Source organism: Cyclopterus lumpus, chromosome 6 (genome assembly GCF_009769545.1).
Source record: "Cyclopterus lumpus isolate fCycLum1 chromosome 6, fCycLum1.pri, whole genome shotgun sequence".
Taxonomy (NCBI): domain Eukaryota; kingdom Metazoa; phylum Chordata; class Actinopteri; order Perciformes; family Cyclopteridae; genus Cyclopterus; species Cyclopterus lumpus.
The window spans coordinates 25406601-25423355 of NC_046971.1; the positions used below are offsets into that span (position 1 = coordinate 25406601).

The window sequence follows — 16755 nt, forward strand, 5'->3', positions numbered from 1 at the left end:
TAAAACATTCCACAGAGACAATAATAATACATTTTATTTGTATCACGTTTTAAATGTTACTCAAAGCTATAACAACATAAACAACAAAGTAAGAAACAAAACAATAACATAGTGAACTAGCATCACAGGTTAAAAGCAGATTAATTAATTAGTTTTGAGTGCAGTCTTGAAAGTGGTGAGTGACTGAAATCATCTGAGAGAGTTCCAGAGGGAGGAGGCAGCAATGGAGAAGACCCTGTCCCCCCAAGGTCCAATGCGTGGACAGAGTAGGGGGGTCAGGAGGGTGGTGTCGGTGGCTCTGAGGTTGCGTGTCGGTGCAGGAGGTCAGAAAGGTATGAAGGGGTTCAGGGTTGTGAAGGGCTTTGTCGGTGACGAGGAGAATCTTGAACTGTATTCTTTGCTGTAGGGGAGCCACTGGAGGTTTTGAAGGACTGGTGGATTGGTGGATGTGCCCTACAGGATGCTGTTGCAGTAATCCAGTCGAGAGGTGATGAAGGTGGGAACAGAGGTCCCATTAATGCAGAGAGATACGTTGTTGGGTGATTTGAGGCCGATGATGAGGATTTCAGATCTGTCGCTGTTGAGTTTGAGGAAGTTGACTTCCATCCAGGTCTTTATATCTATGAGGCAGTTGCGGATGGTGGAGTAGGTAGTGGGTGTGATGGATTTGGTGGGGATGTAAAGCTGTGTGTCGTCGGCATAGCAGTGAAAGTGGAGACTGTGGTGTTGTATGATGTTGCCAAGGGGCAGCAAGTATATGAAGAGGAGGGGCCCAGTAATGTGAAGGCTGGAGTGGTCGACGGTGTCAAAGGCTGCACTGAGGTCTAGTAGGATGAGGATGTGAAGGGAGTGGTCATCAGAAGAGAGGAAGAGGTCATTGGTGACTTTGTTTCTGTGCTGTGGTGAGATCTGAAGCTGGATTGAACTGGTTCATGGAGTTAGTTGGAGTCCAGGTGGGTTTTGAGTTTGTCGGTGGCTAAGCTAACTGCTCTGAGTTAGCCTTTTTGAAATGACTATACCGTTAGCGTGGTTGCGCTAAAGTCAATTAGCTTTCCAGTAAAGTCAAAGCAAGGTTGTAGTACTCGAGGCTGTTGCTTTAGGCTCAAAGACCAAATAGCAGACAACGTACCCAATGAGGGAATAAAAGAGTTGTGTTGTATACCATTTATGCCTGTTTGTTGGTTATATAAAATATTCAGCCTGACATTTTATGTTGAAGTAGTTAGCCGACTGCTGTTAGGCATTGCATCTCAGTGAACTAGGCTACATGCTATTGAATGTTAATGCTTCTTTAATTCAATGGATCCATAGAATTTGTCTCAGTACATTAAAGGTTGGATTGGCGGTAGCCATGTTGAAAACAAGCTTGGACAGAATTCTCTTTGTTTTGCCTTAAAAGCACCTGTGGGAACTACAGTATATCCATGATGCATTCACAAACATTAGGAGATATACAAGATTAATTTTCTATCACTGATCTCCTGTTTCTTGTTCCTCCCCACCTTTCTCCCTCTCTCTCTCTCTCTCCCCCCCCCCCCCCCCCCCCCCCCCCCCTCCCTATTTCCTTGCTCTATTGTTCTATCGATTAGCTCACTCTCTCCAGGTCCTAAGGAAACGGTGATGTTTAACGGCCGGGTGATGTTTAATGGCCTCCCGAGGTCACTCGAGTCCTCGCAATTGTAGATCCTTCATCAACGGAAACACTCCTGTCATGGAAACCCCTTACCGCCAGACTGCGCTCCTTGACCCCCCTTGTACAAAGTGTAATTGCTGAGGGAGGGGAGGTGTTACTGAGACAGACTTGTCTGTGAAGATAAAATAAAAAAATCACCCCAAACCATGTAGTGTAACTCTCTACAAGAAGGGGGGAGGGTTTACATTTGAGTCTGATTTCTTTTTTTTATTTATTCATGCTCATGTCATCTCTGGAACAGATTTGCATTTGCTTGTTCAAAGAGTGCATGTGGATGTGGACATAGCGTGCGAGGTGAGGAGAAAGCGACAGAGAGAGAAGGAAAGAGGGAGAAAGGAAAGGAAAGAGATGGTTCTCCACACCACCCCTTACTCTGGGGCCTGTCTGCACTTCCTGGATGGCTTGTCGTGGAGCCTGGTGTTCCCCTGCTACTGGCTCCTGGACCAGCTCCTGGCCTCCTGCGTGGCCACGTCGCTGGAGAAGCATCGGCGCTCCCAGGACCCCTGCTCTTTCCTCACCCTGTGCGTGCTGATCTCCGCGCCCCTTTATCTACTCCTCCTTCTTGCCTCCCTGCCACTCGCCCTGCTGGGCTTCGTCATCTGGGCTCCCCTGCAGGCCGTCCGCCAGCCATACCTGTACACCCACCGCAGGTTAGTGTGGACCTTTGTTTTTTTACTGCCTCTTGTTTTGAAGTTAAATCTCTATGTCCTGCCTGTGTTGTTTTTAGTGCTAGTTTTCTCAAAATTTAAACCACAAAGCCATTAAACCCAAAGTGAAAAGGAGTAATAATTTTAAAAAAGTAAAGTTTTTATCTGCTCCTTTCACATCCTTCTAAAAGTCGTCAGAAGGTCTTCTAAAAGTCTTCAAAGGGTCTCCTGAAAGTCCTCAGAAGGTCTTCTAAAAGTCCTCAAAAGGTCTCCTGAAAAACCTCAGAAGGTCCTCTAAAAGTCCTCAAAAGGTCTCCTGAAAGTTCTCAGGTCATAGGTACAGCGGTTGCACCATCCAGGCTTAACCTTCTTCTCGCTGAAACAGAGGGTAAATCTTAAGTCTCGTCAGGAGCAGACATAAGGCCAAAGTCCGAGGAGGACCAGTCATGTATTGCCTCATGGCCATAATGGAATCCCTCTCAAATATATAAATATGGCTTTACTCATTGTGTGGCGAGGCTTAATAGAGTTGCAAGGCAGGAAGAGTTATTTCAGAAGTGAAAGTCTCATGAATAAAATGTATTGTCGTTTTATATACTACTAAGTTGTTTTCCAGTCGAGAGGTGATGAAGGTGGGAACAGAGGTGCCATCAATGCAGAGAGAGACGTTGTTGGGTGATTTGAAACTCTAACTGCTGCGAGGATTACTAGGATGTTTAGTGACTATGGGTTTTTATTAGATCTATATGCAAACACTCTATCGACCCGATTGCAGTAATAATTGGACTTTAGAAGCTGGAGCCGGGGGGTTCGGAATCTGAAACTTTGAATTTATTGAACTGCCGTAAAACATGCCATTTCATCATATAGATTGTCATCGAGAAATGAAATGGATTATAGTTGGATAGAATAATTACCAGCCCTAGCGTAGCAGTGTATTATCTCATGTGAAGATAGTCTCCATCCAAACTGTTCTGGAAACAGCCAGTTTTACTGTCAATTTTCTCCTAACCTATTCATCAAATGGGTTTCTGAATCTATCTGAGGTGAAAAAGAGGCCATTCACTTGCCGAGTCATGCTTCATTTTATATCTACAGTGGCAGTTGTTCCCTGAGTTTGGAGATTTCAAGAGGCAGAACATGGAGTCATTATCTACTGTAAAGAGTTTGCTCATTGGTCTGGCCTCCAGCTGCCAGGCTCAATCAGTTCTCAGTGAGTGTTTGGTTATCCAAACACACAGCAAAGCGGCTACCCACCATAACCACGGAATTTGAAATGCTGTATTTAGATCTGTTTGCTGTGGAGGAGCAGCACTCTCTCCCGGTTATTCTGATTTCCTTGTGGCACACAATGTTAGACATTCCCTTTGTTAGCTGTGTTTGTTTCCAGTAATTATACTGCTGCCTCACAAATGTGGTAACGGTTTATTGAAAGGGTTCCAGGTTTTTCAATAATGGATCAAAGAGCAACGATCCTAATAAACAGTTGAGGAGGATATATTAAATAAAATGTTGGTTGTATGGAAAGCATACAAAAACAGATCAGGATATAAAGATAAGAAAAAAACAATGTGGAAAAATAATGAGTTATAGCAACATTATTGCAGAAACTTAATGCAGACAATAAATATCCTATGGTACAAGCTAGATACATATACATAAAGTTTTTCCAAATGAGGCTGCATATTTTCTTTAAAAGATATCAAAACGTGTCTGCCCCTCAACATAAACATACATAATGAGCCAGGTAGTGGTGTCTCCCTCTATCCAGGCTTTAGGCTAAGCTAAGCTAATAAGCTAAGCTAAAGAAAGTGAATAACCGTATTTCCTAAACTCAGACTATGCTTTTCATACATTACGGAGGGCTATTTCTGTACTACAGGGCCTCTGTTTGACTTGATATAGTGTTTTTGTTGCTTACCTTGTGCAGGCCAGACAAACATCAGGCCGAGCAGGGCCAGGCCGGGCCAGGGGGGGTCGGCCTTGGGGAATGGAGGCCACAGGGCAGAAGCTTCTGTTTCTGCAGTGCCAACGTGTGCCTGTTGCCCGACTCTCTGGCCAGGTTCAACAACCTGTCGGACACGCACAGGAGAGCCCGGGAGGTGGGGAAGAGGATCCGCAACGGTGCCAGTCGGCCTCAGATTAAGATCTACATCGACTCACCTACCAACACTTCCATCAGGTGAGGAGCGCTTGCTCCTGGGATCCTTCTGCTTACGTCTTAGCAGTAGTGACAGTGTCCACTCTTGTCATAAAAATAAATGCATTTTCTTTTGTCCTTTTCCGTTCATCAGCGCAGTGTCCTTCAGCAGCCTTGCCACAGGATTCCGCCGCACCTCCTCTCTGGATCAGCGCCCAGACCAAACCCACACCACCAACGGACGAGCCGACCCCGAAACCGAACCCCTCACCGAGTGCCCAAATCACCCCTCAGGTGCCGCCGACTGCCCCGTTCACCCCTCTGCAGGAGACCAGGGTACCTCTGAATGCCCTCTTCACCCAGACGGAGGAGACACAACCGCAGTCTGTCCCCTCCACCCTGTGGGGACCAACGGTAGCTCAGACTGTCCCGTTCACACCTCAGGGGAGGCTCCAGACTGCCCCTTGCATTCCTTGCAAGATGGCCAGGGCCTTCATGACTGTCCGGTGCATGGGGAAGGGACCCAGACAAAACCGTCCTCAGACTGCCCACTTCACGCCTCAGGGGTTCAAATCAGCATCAGCGCCCCAGAGCCAGACCCACAAGAGGAGGAGGCCGAAACAGGGAACCATCGGCCTGGGGAGCAGACGGCTGGAGACACGGGCAGCATGACTGCCTCCAGGGAATCCCTTGCTCGTTACCATGGCGGTGACGGTGGCATTGGCATATCCTCCAACAATACTCTCTCTCACGTCCCTCGCACGTCAATCTTTAAGCGCCCCGGGAGAAAACGCCGCCATGGAGATGAGACATTCGACCACGAGATCTCTGCCTTTTTCCCTGCCAACTTGGATTTTCTGGCTCTACAGGAAGTGTTTGACCACGGGTCGACGACCAGACTGCGGCGTCAGCTGCATCGTTACTTCCCCTACGTGCTGAGCGACGTTGGCCGGTACGGCTGGAAAGGATGCTGCTCAAGCTTCAAATTCTTGAACAGTGGGCTGATGCTGGCCAGCCGTTACCCAATCCTGGATGCACGGTTCGAGTGCTACCCCAACGGGAGAGGGGAGGATGCACTGGCAGCCAAGGGCGCGCTGTTTGCCAAGGTCAGACATTTTTTTTTCTCTTTTCTCAGTCATACTTAAAGAAGTAGTTTGACATTTTAGGAAATTGCTTGCTTGAGTTCTTGCCAAGAGTTGGCCAGAATATTGATTCCCATTTTACATTGGAATAAGAGCCAGAATATTAGCTTAGCATAAAACCTGGATCTGTCATGAACAACTTGTTGTTGACGAAACTCAAATAGACTGCCACATTTTTTATTTAATGTATATTTTATTGATCCCAGTGGGTAAATTCTTCTCTGCATTGACCCATCCTTAGTTATTAAGGGGCAGTAGTGAAGCCCAGGGAGAAACTGGGAGTTCAGTGTCTTGCTCAAGGACACTTCAACATGAACTCTGGGGAAAGTGGGGATTGAACCGGGTACCTTGTGGTCACGGGACGACCAGTCTCCCCATGAGATACAGCCGACCCCAACCAACCTGATATAATGAGTTCATGAGTGATTCTTTGTTACCTTTGGACAGAGTCAGGCTAGCAGTTTACCTGTTTCCTGTATTTGTCTTTAAGCTAAGCTAAGCTAATCGTCTCCTGGATCCACTCTTAGCAAATCGGTGCATTGCCCAAAATGAATGATAACCACACAATCAGGAAGCCAATACAATCTATTTATTTCATAGAGCACTTTTCATTGTACTCAAAGACCCTTTACACGTGTTGAAATGATCATATAAAACAAAACACTGAAAATATACAACACACAACATCAATCACACAAGTAGTTATTAAAAGGTGAGATTAGACACATTTTAGAACACACATGTGCTCCAAAGCTCTGTATTATTTTTAGTCAGATCTACCTCCATAAAGTAGTTTTCAGACGGACCAACCTTTTTGTCATTTTGCCATTGTTTCACAAAGTAGAGTCGTTTTCACTGAAAGGTCAGCGCAGGAAACGAATATCCTGGGCTATATTTAGAGGGAGCTGCTTTTTGTAGGCTTTGACAAGATCGCAGGACAATGGGTTAAAAGAACTAGACAACTTGGATTGTCTCACTCTTCACTGTCGACGTCACATGGAATAAATTTTTTTTTTGAAAAATCCTTGTCTAATTTAATTTCAAACTGTGCTGAATTAGAACTAAATGTCACAGTGGACCTAATTTAATGCTTTCCCCGCAGCAGAAATGTGTCTGAGCTGCTTGGTGCCGCTTCAGCCGAAAGCTAATCTTGTAATCTCCGACGTCCGCTATCCGTACTGTTGGCGGGGCGGTAATTGAATCTGCCCATTAAGTCTATTTATACTAAATTAACTCATTGTACATTTGTGAAAGACAGGACGAAGAGTTAAAATGACCTGCCAGCTGTCTGCATAAATTACCGTAGATCTGCAAAGTAAGGCAAAGACATCATCTTTTAAAACATCTTTTCTCTGCTTTAAGAACTTTATCTATTTGCGCTACCCAATCTACTTTATTGTAAATAATGCCACTACATGTTGGACGCACTATTGCCACAATGTTGCAGGGATGGAGAATCCGCCCATTGCAGACAGTACTTGGTAACTTATTTACACCCACATCCATTCACTCATTACGCATCTGTCTTTGTGGTGAATGCACCACAGTAATTACCGAACACTCACAAGCTTTCCACATCTCCCGGTGCCGCGTGGAGAAAAACAACAAAAACATGTCGGCATTTTCAAGGTCTTCAGTGGTACATGTTTGTGAAGAAATTAGCATAATTCCACTTGTGTTTAAATGTGGTATTGAAAACACATGGATGATGAACACAATCAAATGGTTTGTTGGATAATATGCAAATCCTTAAGATTTAAGTCCTTGTTGATTTTGAATCTCAATATAAGGGAACACTAAGGAGCTGTGCTCTCAGCTTAGCAGTCTGCAGTCTTTAGCTGCAACTACAATTCCATACTAACAAGCTATTTATCAGAATTGTACAACATTGTTCATTTTTGTGTGTGTGTACAATGGGAAAAAACTATAATACAGCCCTTCTTTTCCAGGAATGTCACCACAGACACAGAGTTTAGTCTTACTGCAAATATATAAATATTGCAATACTTTCATCAGTGGGCTCTACCACAATTGTGTTAAATGCATAAATGTATGTGTCTAATTTAGTAAATGATGGTCATTTAGAGTCAAACTGACCATAAAGCAGGGGATACTTTAGGGCGGGGCTACTGTGATTGACACGTCGCTGCCTCTACCAGAGACATATAGGACGTCTCTACGTCACTCCTCCGCATTCCAAATAAGGTCACATCCGTTGATTGGTTGCAATTGCGAAATCGTCAAACTCAAGGCTTTAAAATGCCAACAGGTGACGTCATGATGAATAGCTTCACTTCTTATATTCACTCAATGCTCCCAACAGTAACCGTGGGACATCCTGTTATGTTCCCCATTGCCTGCTACTGCATAGCTTATACAGTAGGCAGTCCATTAGGCACTTCAGCAGGACGACAGACCCCATGTACTGTATGACAAGACGGGATGTTCCTTACTGGTTATACTGTGCAAGCAGAAGAAGGAGAATGGGTTCATGACATGGCTACCAGTGCATTAATGTGGGCTACATACAGAACGATGGGATTTATACATTTTCTTCTTTGATTCATGCATCTTTTGAAATGCAGCCCTTTTTTCATAATCAGACTCCATGCAACGTTTTCCTTGGAGAGAAAAAGCAGTCGTGCTCAGAGTAACGCTCACAAACACAACGTGCAATGAATCAGCGATGAGGGGAGATGTGTTAATGTGTGTGTGTGTGTGTGTGTGTGTGTGTGTGTGTGTGTGTGTATATATGTCCCGTTGTTTGTGTGTATGTGTGTGTGCCCCGTGATGAGTGTTGACAGTCTGTGAGTTCATTAATCAGCTGCGTACCGTGGCTGTCAGGAATGAGAATCTGGATCGGATCCAGTTCCAACTGGGAGGGATCCGCTCTGTGCGACCCGATGCCGATGACGTGCACCTGTATGTGTGTGTGTGTGTGTGTGTGTGTGTGTGTGCGAATCTATCGGCTTGTGTCCATACACGCCCTCGCCTTATGCAGTACCAGATCTAATAAAGACACACTCCATCATCACAGCTTGCGTGCCGACAGCCTCCCCCTGTCTGCCCTGCTGCCCGCTGACTGTCACTGCAGATTACGAGCTGGCTTCATATCCCCGTTTCACCACCTCCTGGTCTATGAGGTCATCCCGGGTCCCCTGACTAGCTGGATGCAGCCAGCTGCAGGCTTTGATGTTCCTCGCTTGCCCCTCTCCATCCTCCAGGCGTCTTGGCAGCCTTCCAAGGCAGCCTTGTTGTGGACCCTCGCTCCCCCTCTGTGACCCGTTGGTCATTCTCGCTCATTACGACTCGGCACTCCGGCTCGCTTCGCCGCCAGCTGGGACGCATCTCATTAGGTGCACTTCATTTGATGTACCTGATGTTCACGCCGCGCTCCTCTTCACAGCCACCAGATGCTGTGTGTGTTCTTTCACATCAAACGCAAACAAGGATGCTCAGTCAGAAGTCGTTGTTGAAGTGATGATCCCTGAAATTCTTCCTTTTTTCAATGTTGTTGTTGTTGTTGTTGTTGTTGTGTGCACTCATCACTGTGGTGCTCCCACCGCCTGTCAGACACAGCATTGTGGGCAGCACTGTAATCATCTTCCATGTCTGTTCAGCAATTCTAGCTATCAATGTTCATTCTGTTTACTTCAAACACACTAATTATAAAACTTCCTGTGGCACAGTAAAAGGCTAGCAGACACCAGGAGCCAGATAACATGCAAGCAGTTGATTAAGATCTACGCTCATGCACAGGAGTACACTGTCAGAAATAATAGCATTTATAGAGCAGAACAAACGGCTTTATACATCCAAAGAAGAGAGTGTATATGTGTGTTCTCTGCCGTCTTGAAAGTCTTTAACCTACACAGTTTTATACCTCTTGCGGCAATTATAAATACTTAACTAATGTCTGTTTGAAGACTCTTGTGGCTAAAAAATCCCATTGTTGTGTAAAAATCCCACCTGGATTATTAAAGTAAGGCTTTAAAATGACTTAAAATTGTCTTGGAACCAAAGACTGTGGTGTTACAAAATGTCAATTAACCTCATGATAATAAATTCCTAGATTCTGATCCTGTCATATATATTAGGAAAGATACATTACTTTGACCCAAGTGATCAGCCATTCATTATTATTAAAACATCAGTCTAAGCGGCCTAATATCCCCAGGAATTACGTCTATATTGAAAAGTAGTGGAAGGTAGTGTTGTCTTTGGGTAGCGAGGCGAAAGGGAGATCAGGTTGGTGGATGGGCAAGTAGAGAGCTGCTAACAGTTACAATGACATCCCCCTCATCCTTAACCAAGTGTAGTTATCATAACCGTAACTTAACCTTTATAGAATTGTGATCATACATAAGAGGGCCTTTATGTTGAAAGCGGAAATTAAAAAAACATTGTCATTACATTAATGAACGCTATTCGGGGTTGTGCAAAATCAATTCATATTTATGTTTTTGACTGGCAGTAGGGTTGACCTTATAACGTTGTCATTTCTCTGACAATGTAAGACATTGTCAGTCACTTTATTTATCTGTATCACTTTATTTCAGTTTGGGTTAATCAGGGTTAAAGTATATAGTAGCACCATGATGTATGTTTATTACAACAATGAAATTAATATAATACATAATAAACCCATGGTGTCAAAATCTCCCCCCAGCATCCTCTGCTATTGCTCCCAGTCTGGTTTATTTAGATTATGAGAAAGTATGTTCTTCTTGTATGAATTCAGTCTTTAGAAAATCTAACTCGTACCACACACACACACACACACACACATATTCTCATTATTTCCCCATGGATGCATTTACCTAGAGAGCAGGAGCAGGTAAACATAAATGGGAATTGTCTCTTGTGGGGAAGTGACACACTAGAAAGAGAGAGATGGGGAGAGAGAGGCAGAGATAGAATATTAATTTTAAAATGTTTCCCTGAAGGGAGAGCCAGCGCTGGCTCTGTAATTAAAGCTTTTCAGTCTCAACATTTATCCCCTCTTATAATTATTTAAAACTACTAAGTGCATGTTTGAAGAGTTTGTCTGTCTGTCTGTCTGTGTGTGTGTGTGTGTGTGTGTGTGTGTGTGTGTGTGTGTGTGTGTGTGTGTCTGTGTCTGTGTCTGTGTGTGTGTGTCTGTGTCTGTGTGTGTGTGCGTGCGTGTGCACGCGTGTGTGCGTGTGTGTGTGCGCGTGTGTGTGTGTCTGTGTCTGTGTGTGTGCGTGTGTGTGTGTGTGCGTGTGCGTGTGTGTGCGTGCGCGTGTGCGTGTGTGCGTGTTTGTGCGTGTGTGTGTGTAAATACACTCAAATCTAGATTGGATAGGATGGAAATCAATGGGACAATTCCCAAAACCCACCCTGGCCTTTAATGACCAAAAAGACCTCTATTGATTGACAGAAATTGCTTTCCTATTCGGGGCCAAGCGGATTTCAGCCTGATTCCCAATACCACACTTAATCAAACACTGGACAACACAACACAAATCTCATGATACCTTTCAGCTGCACGACTCATTCCTGTCACCACCATCTGTTCTTCTTTCATATAAACTCAACATGCTTTTGTCTTGTTCATAACAAAGTTGTTTGTTACTCTGTAAGCCTAATAACATGAGACTCCAGAGCCGTGGACTGGACTGGTCACTAACGGCCTTGTTAACAGCGTTCAGAGACCTGAAAAGTCTTTACGTTGAACTTGTTAGTCACAAAGAAATTAACCCTTAACTTGGATTTACCCTCAAGGACTAAGGACTTGGCTTGGACTGCTGTTGATTGACTCAAGAATTGAACCTTGACTTTATTCGATTGACTTGAGAGACTCCTCTTGAACTTGTTGTTGAATTTAACTGACTTGATATGGATACATCTAGGTTTACTCAAGCCCTGACATGGACGCGTCTCAACTGGCTCAAGAGTTGACTTGAGCCTGTCTTGATTGATTAAAGACGTGGACTTGTATAAACTGATCAAAGAAATGAAATGAACCAACGGACCTGGCTTCAGCCTGTCTTGGTTGACTTGAGACCTGACTTGGACTTTTCTCAAGTGACTCAAATGTGTATTGGAACTTGTCTCAACTGACTTGGACCTGATTTGAACTTTATTGTTTGACTTGACACTTGGATATGGATGTGTCTCAATTTACTCGTGCCTTAACTTGGACTTGTTTCAATTGACTCAAGACTTGACTTCTACTGGACTGAGTTGACACAGTTTCTCAACTCGTTTGATGCCGGAGTCTAACCGGCCCAAAAGACTTTCAAAATATTATATTCAGTGTGTAACAAATGGGAAGAGGAGAGTAAAATGGATGCAACCATGAGGAACAACCGATGTGTTCATTGGAGTTGAACGTTCTTCAAGTAAAGCAACGACGTGTGTGACGAAGTCAAGTGAAAGCCAGTCAGCTTTAAGACACCAGTAAATGTAAAAATAAAAGAAACGATTCACAGCGGCAAAGATGGAAAAGACTGAAAAACTCTCACATTGCTACTTTCTGCAACCCGTCTGGCTTGGTTTTCGAGTGAAGCGATCAAACCCAAGTAATGCGTGGTGAAATCTCGGCTCACTCCTCATCTGAGGGTAAAGTTGAGGTAATTAGCTGCAGCAACCTCGGAGGTTTCATAATCAGGCTTTTATAAGTGGGCCCGATTCGGTTGGCTTGCAGTGTGAAATCGCCTCGCAGCTCATTTCAGTTCCGCTCCGTTCTGTCTCAATGCCCTGTAATGAGAGGAAGTCGTTGGAAGCTTCATCTCATATCCTGCATTCTGACTCATTTGCTGTTTGAGTTCCAAAGAAATGCAATTAATGTAAATTCATATCATTTTTACTCATACAGAGCAGAATCATTTCAGAATGAATGGCTTCTAGTCGAGCTCTCCTCCGTCACTACACAGACCTCCAATTAGCATAAACTTCTCCTCAGCATAGAGCACAGACAATATATACACATTGAAAGTCCACTCGTTTTTTGTATGCGTGAGTGCACACACACACACACACACACACACACATATATATACACACACATAAGAATCCCCTCGGGTCTGTTTCGGGGTGCACACGCACCTATTGAAGCATAGATAAGCCCCTGAAATATTAATAGAGAGAGTAGAACAGAGGAGAAGGAGGGACAGAGGGAGCAACAGAAAGGGAAAGAAGGAGGACGTGAAATGAGACAGGGGGATTATGTACGTATGAAGCAATGAAGGGGAAAAAGTAATGTAATAAAGAATTACATTTACAATGAACACATTTATTTATTGGACCTTTCGCCCTACTAAGCTAAGCTAAACATCTCCTTGCTGTATGCTACATAATAGCACATAAACAATTCAATTCAGTTTATTTTATATAGCCCAATATCACAAATTACAAATTTGCCTCAGAGGGCTTTACAATCTGTACACATACGACATCCCTGACCTTTGACCTCACATCGGATCAGGAAAAACTCCCCAAAAATAACCATTGACGGGGAAAAAAGGGAAGAAACCTTCAGGAGAGCAACAGAGGAGGATCCCTCTCCCCGGATGGACAGATGAATAGATGTCATGTGTACAGATGAACATCATTTACAAAGTTACATAAACACATTACATGAATATGACAATGTATGAATGGAACTCCAATCCATGAAACAGAAGGAGGTAGAGAGGAGGGGGGGCGGGGCATCAGCAGGGCCAAGGTGGGAGGCCGGCTCACCAGCATCAGACACCTCCAGGTCCAATGGACCCTATGAGACGTGAAGTCACAACGACTCCGGGGAGGAAGCAGAGTTAATAAGGTGCAATGGAGAGATGTAAATTCATCCATAAGGAGAGAGAGAAGAGGAGATAGGTGCTCAGTGTATCCTAAAACATCCCCCAGCAGCCTATAAGCCTATAGCAGCATATCAAGGGGCTGGACCAGGGCAAACCTGATTCAGCCTTAACTATAAGCACTATTAAACAGGAAAGTCTTAAGTCTATTCTTAAATGAGGTGACTGTGTCTGCCTCCAGGACTGAAAGTGGAAGCTGGTTCCATAAAAGAGGAGCTTGATAACTGAAGGCTCTTGCTCCCATCCTACTTTTTAGGACTCTAGGAACCACAAGTAGCCCCGCATTTAGTGAGTGCAGCTCTCTAGTGGGGCAATATGGTACTACAAGCTCCTTAAGATATGATGGTGCATCACCAATCAAGGCTTTGTAGGTGAGGAGAAGAATTTTAAATGTGATTCTTGATTTTACAGGGAGCCAGTGCAGCGCAGCTAATACAGGAGTAATGTGATCTCTTTTCTTAGTTTTTGTGAGTACACGAGCTGCAGCATTCTGGATCAACTGGAGGGACTTAAGAGACTTATTAGAGCAGCCTGATAATAAGGAGTTGCAGTAATCTAGTCTGGAAGTAGCAAACGCGTGAACCAGCTTTTCTGCATCTTTTTGAGACAAGATGTGCCTGATTTTTTAAATGTTACGTAGATGATAAAATGCAGTCCTTGAGATTTGCTTAACGTGGGAGTTAAAGGACAAGTCTCGGTCAAAGATAACGCCTAGATTCTTTACAGTGGTGTTGGATGCGAGGGAAATGCCATCTACAGAAACCACATCACCAGATAATTGATCTCTGAGGTGTTCAGGGCCCAGTAAAATAACTTCAGTTTTGTCTGTGTTTAACATCAGGAAGTTGCAGGTCATCCATGTTTTTATGTCTTTAAGACATTCTTGAATTTTAGCGAGCTGGTTGGTCTCCTCTGGTTTGATCGATAGATATAATTGAGTATCGTCTGCATAGCAATGAAAGTTTATGCAGTGTTTCCTGATAATATTGCCCAAAGGAAGCATATATAAGGTAAATAAAATTGGTCCAAGCACAGAACCTTGTGGAACTCCGTGATTAACGTTGGTGGTCATTGAGGCTTCATCGTTTACAAATACAAATTGAGATCGATCTGATAAATAGGATTTAAACCAACTTAGTGCGGTACCTGAAATGCCAATCGACTGATCCAGTCTCTGTAATAGGATGTCATGATCAATGGTGTTGAACGCAGCACTAAGGTCTAATAATACCAGTACAGAGATGAGTCCTTTATCAGCACTAAGGTCTAACAAGACCAGTACGGAGATGAGTCCTTTATCAGCACTAAGGTCTAATAATACCAGTACGGAGATGAGTCCTTTATCAGCACTAAGGTCTAATAATACCAGTACAGAGATGAGTCCTTTATCAGCACTAAGGTCTAATAATACCAGTACAGAGATGAGTCCTTTATCTGATGCAATTAGGAGGTCATTAGTAATTTTCACCAGTGCTGTCTCTGTGCTGTGGTGTTTTCTAAATCCTGACTGAAACTCCTCAAATAAACTATTCTGACGTAGAAAGTCACACAACTGATTTGCGACTACTTTCTCAAGGATCTTAGAGAGGAAGGGAAGGTTAGAGATCGGTCTGTAGTTAGCCAACACCTCTGGATTAAGAATGGGCTTTTTCAGGAGAGGTTTAATTACAGCTACTTTGAAGGAATGTGGTACATGGCCTGTTAACAAAGACACATTAACAATATCCAGCAGAGAGGTGCCAATTAAAGGCAACACGTCTTTAAGCAGCCTCGTTGGGATGGGGTCTAAGAGACAGGTAGACGGTTTAGAAGTAGAAACCGTTGAGGACAATTGGTCTAGGTTAATGGGAGAGAAGACATACAAATATACATCAGGGCATACAGCCATTTCCAAGGCCACTCCTCTTGATGACAGATTGGCAGTAGTTAAGGGCAAGAGATCATCAATCTTGCCTCTAATAGTTAAAATCTTTTCATTGAAGAAGTTCATGAAGTCATTACTACTGAGGTCTATAGGAATACACGGCTCCACAGAGCTGTGACTCTCTGTCAGCCTGGCTACAGTGCTAAAGAGAAACCTGGGGTTGTTCTTATTTTTCTCTATTACTGATGAGTAATAGGCTGCTCTGGCATTACGGAGAGCCTTTTTATATGTTTTAAGACTATCTCGCCAAACTAAGCGTGATTCTTCCAGATTGGTGGAACGCCATATACTTTCGAGCTTTCGTGAAGTTTGCTTTAGGTCGCGGGTCTGAGAGTTATACCAGGGAGCAAACCTCCTTTGCCTCACTGTCTTCTTCTTCAGTGGGGCTATTGAGTCTAGTGTCATTCTCAGTGAGCCTGTAGCACTATCGACAATATGATCAATCTGGGACGGACTAAAGTTAGCACAGGAGTCCTCCGTCACATTGAGACGTGGTATTGAATCAAATGCAGAAGGAATCGCTTCTTTAAATGTAGCTACAGCACTGTCAGTTAGACATCTGGTGTAGAAACTTTTGACTAACGGTGTATACTCCGGGAGTATAAACTCAAAAGTTATGAGGTAATGGTCTGACAGAAGAGGGTTCTGTTCAAATGCTCAATGTCAATACAAATGCAAGAACAAGGTGGAGGGTGTGGCCAAAGCAGTGAGTGGGTTTCTGTACTCTCTGAGAGAAGCCAATTGAGTCCAACAATGAGATAAATGCAGTACTAAGGCAATCATTGTCAATATCTACATGAATATTAAAATCTCCTACAATAATAACCTTAATTATCCTGTTTTGTTGCACTGTTGCAGTAGTGTTGTTAACCTGTATGAGTTTATTTTGTATGACTCCTCTTCTGGTTACTTTTGATTTAATTAGTTGAAGTGGCCGTGGGACAGACACAGTCTCTATAGAGTTAAGGTTAAGGGTGGGTAACTGCTCGGATGGAAGTGCAGAGAAGGGTGGAAGACTACAACTCTGCTTCTGCTTCCTGATCTGAACTCTGGGTCATGGACAAGAGAGTGGTATCAATCTACCCATCTAACTCTGTAAGCCAGCCAGCCAGCAACCTCCGGTTCTGCCGAGTGAAGTGTCTTAAAACCTGCATTCTCTCTACTGACCAGCAGGGGGCGACTCCTCTGGTTACAAAAAGTCTGATTGTACAGAAGTCTACGATAAAATGACCCTACTTCTCCCTTAATTCATCCAAAACATTGTACACTTGAGTTTATGATTTCAATTGCTAGTTTCAAGTATGGTATGCAGTATATTGTAACTTCCGTTCATTGGTTGCAAAAAAAATATTTGTCGGCTTCAAAAAGTGCAGTCCACAAACCAAT

General features: G+C 43.8%; 1 protein-coding gene across 1 annotated transcript in view; it reads left to right on the forward strand.

The window, feature by feature from the left end:
• The window catches only part of smpd3 (sphingomyelin phosphodiesterase 3), a 63801-nt gene that overhangs the window by 24900 nt on the left and 22146 nt on the right, over positions 1-16755 (forward strand). The window contains exons 2-4 of the mRNA XM_034534027.1: positions 1590-2343; positions 4271-4522; positions 4635-5586. Of these exons, the coding sequence (XP_034389918.1) occupies positions 2042-2343; positions 4271-4522; positions 4635-5586 (1506 nt within the window). The 5' untranslated portion in view covers positions 1590-2041. The remainder of the gene's footprint in view (positions 1-1589; positions 2344-4270; positions 4523-4634; positions 5587-16755) is intronic.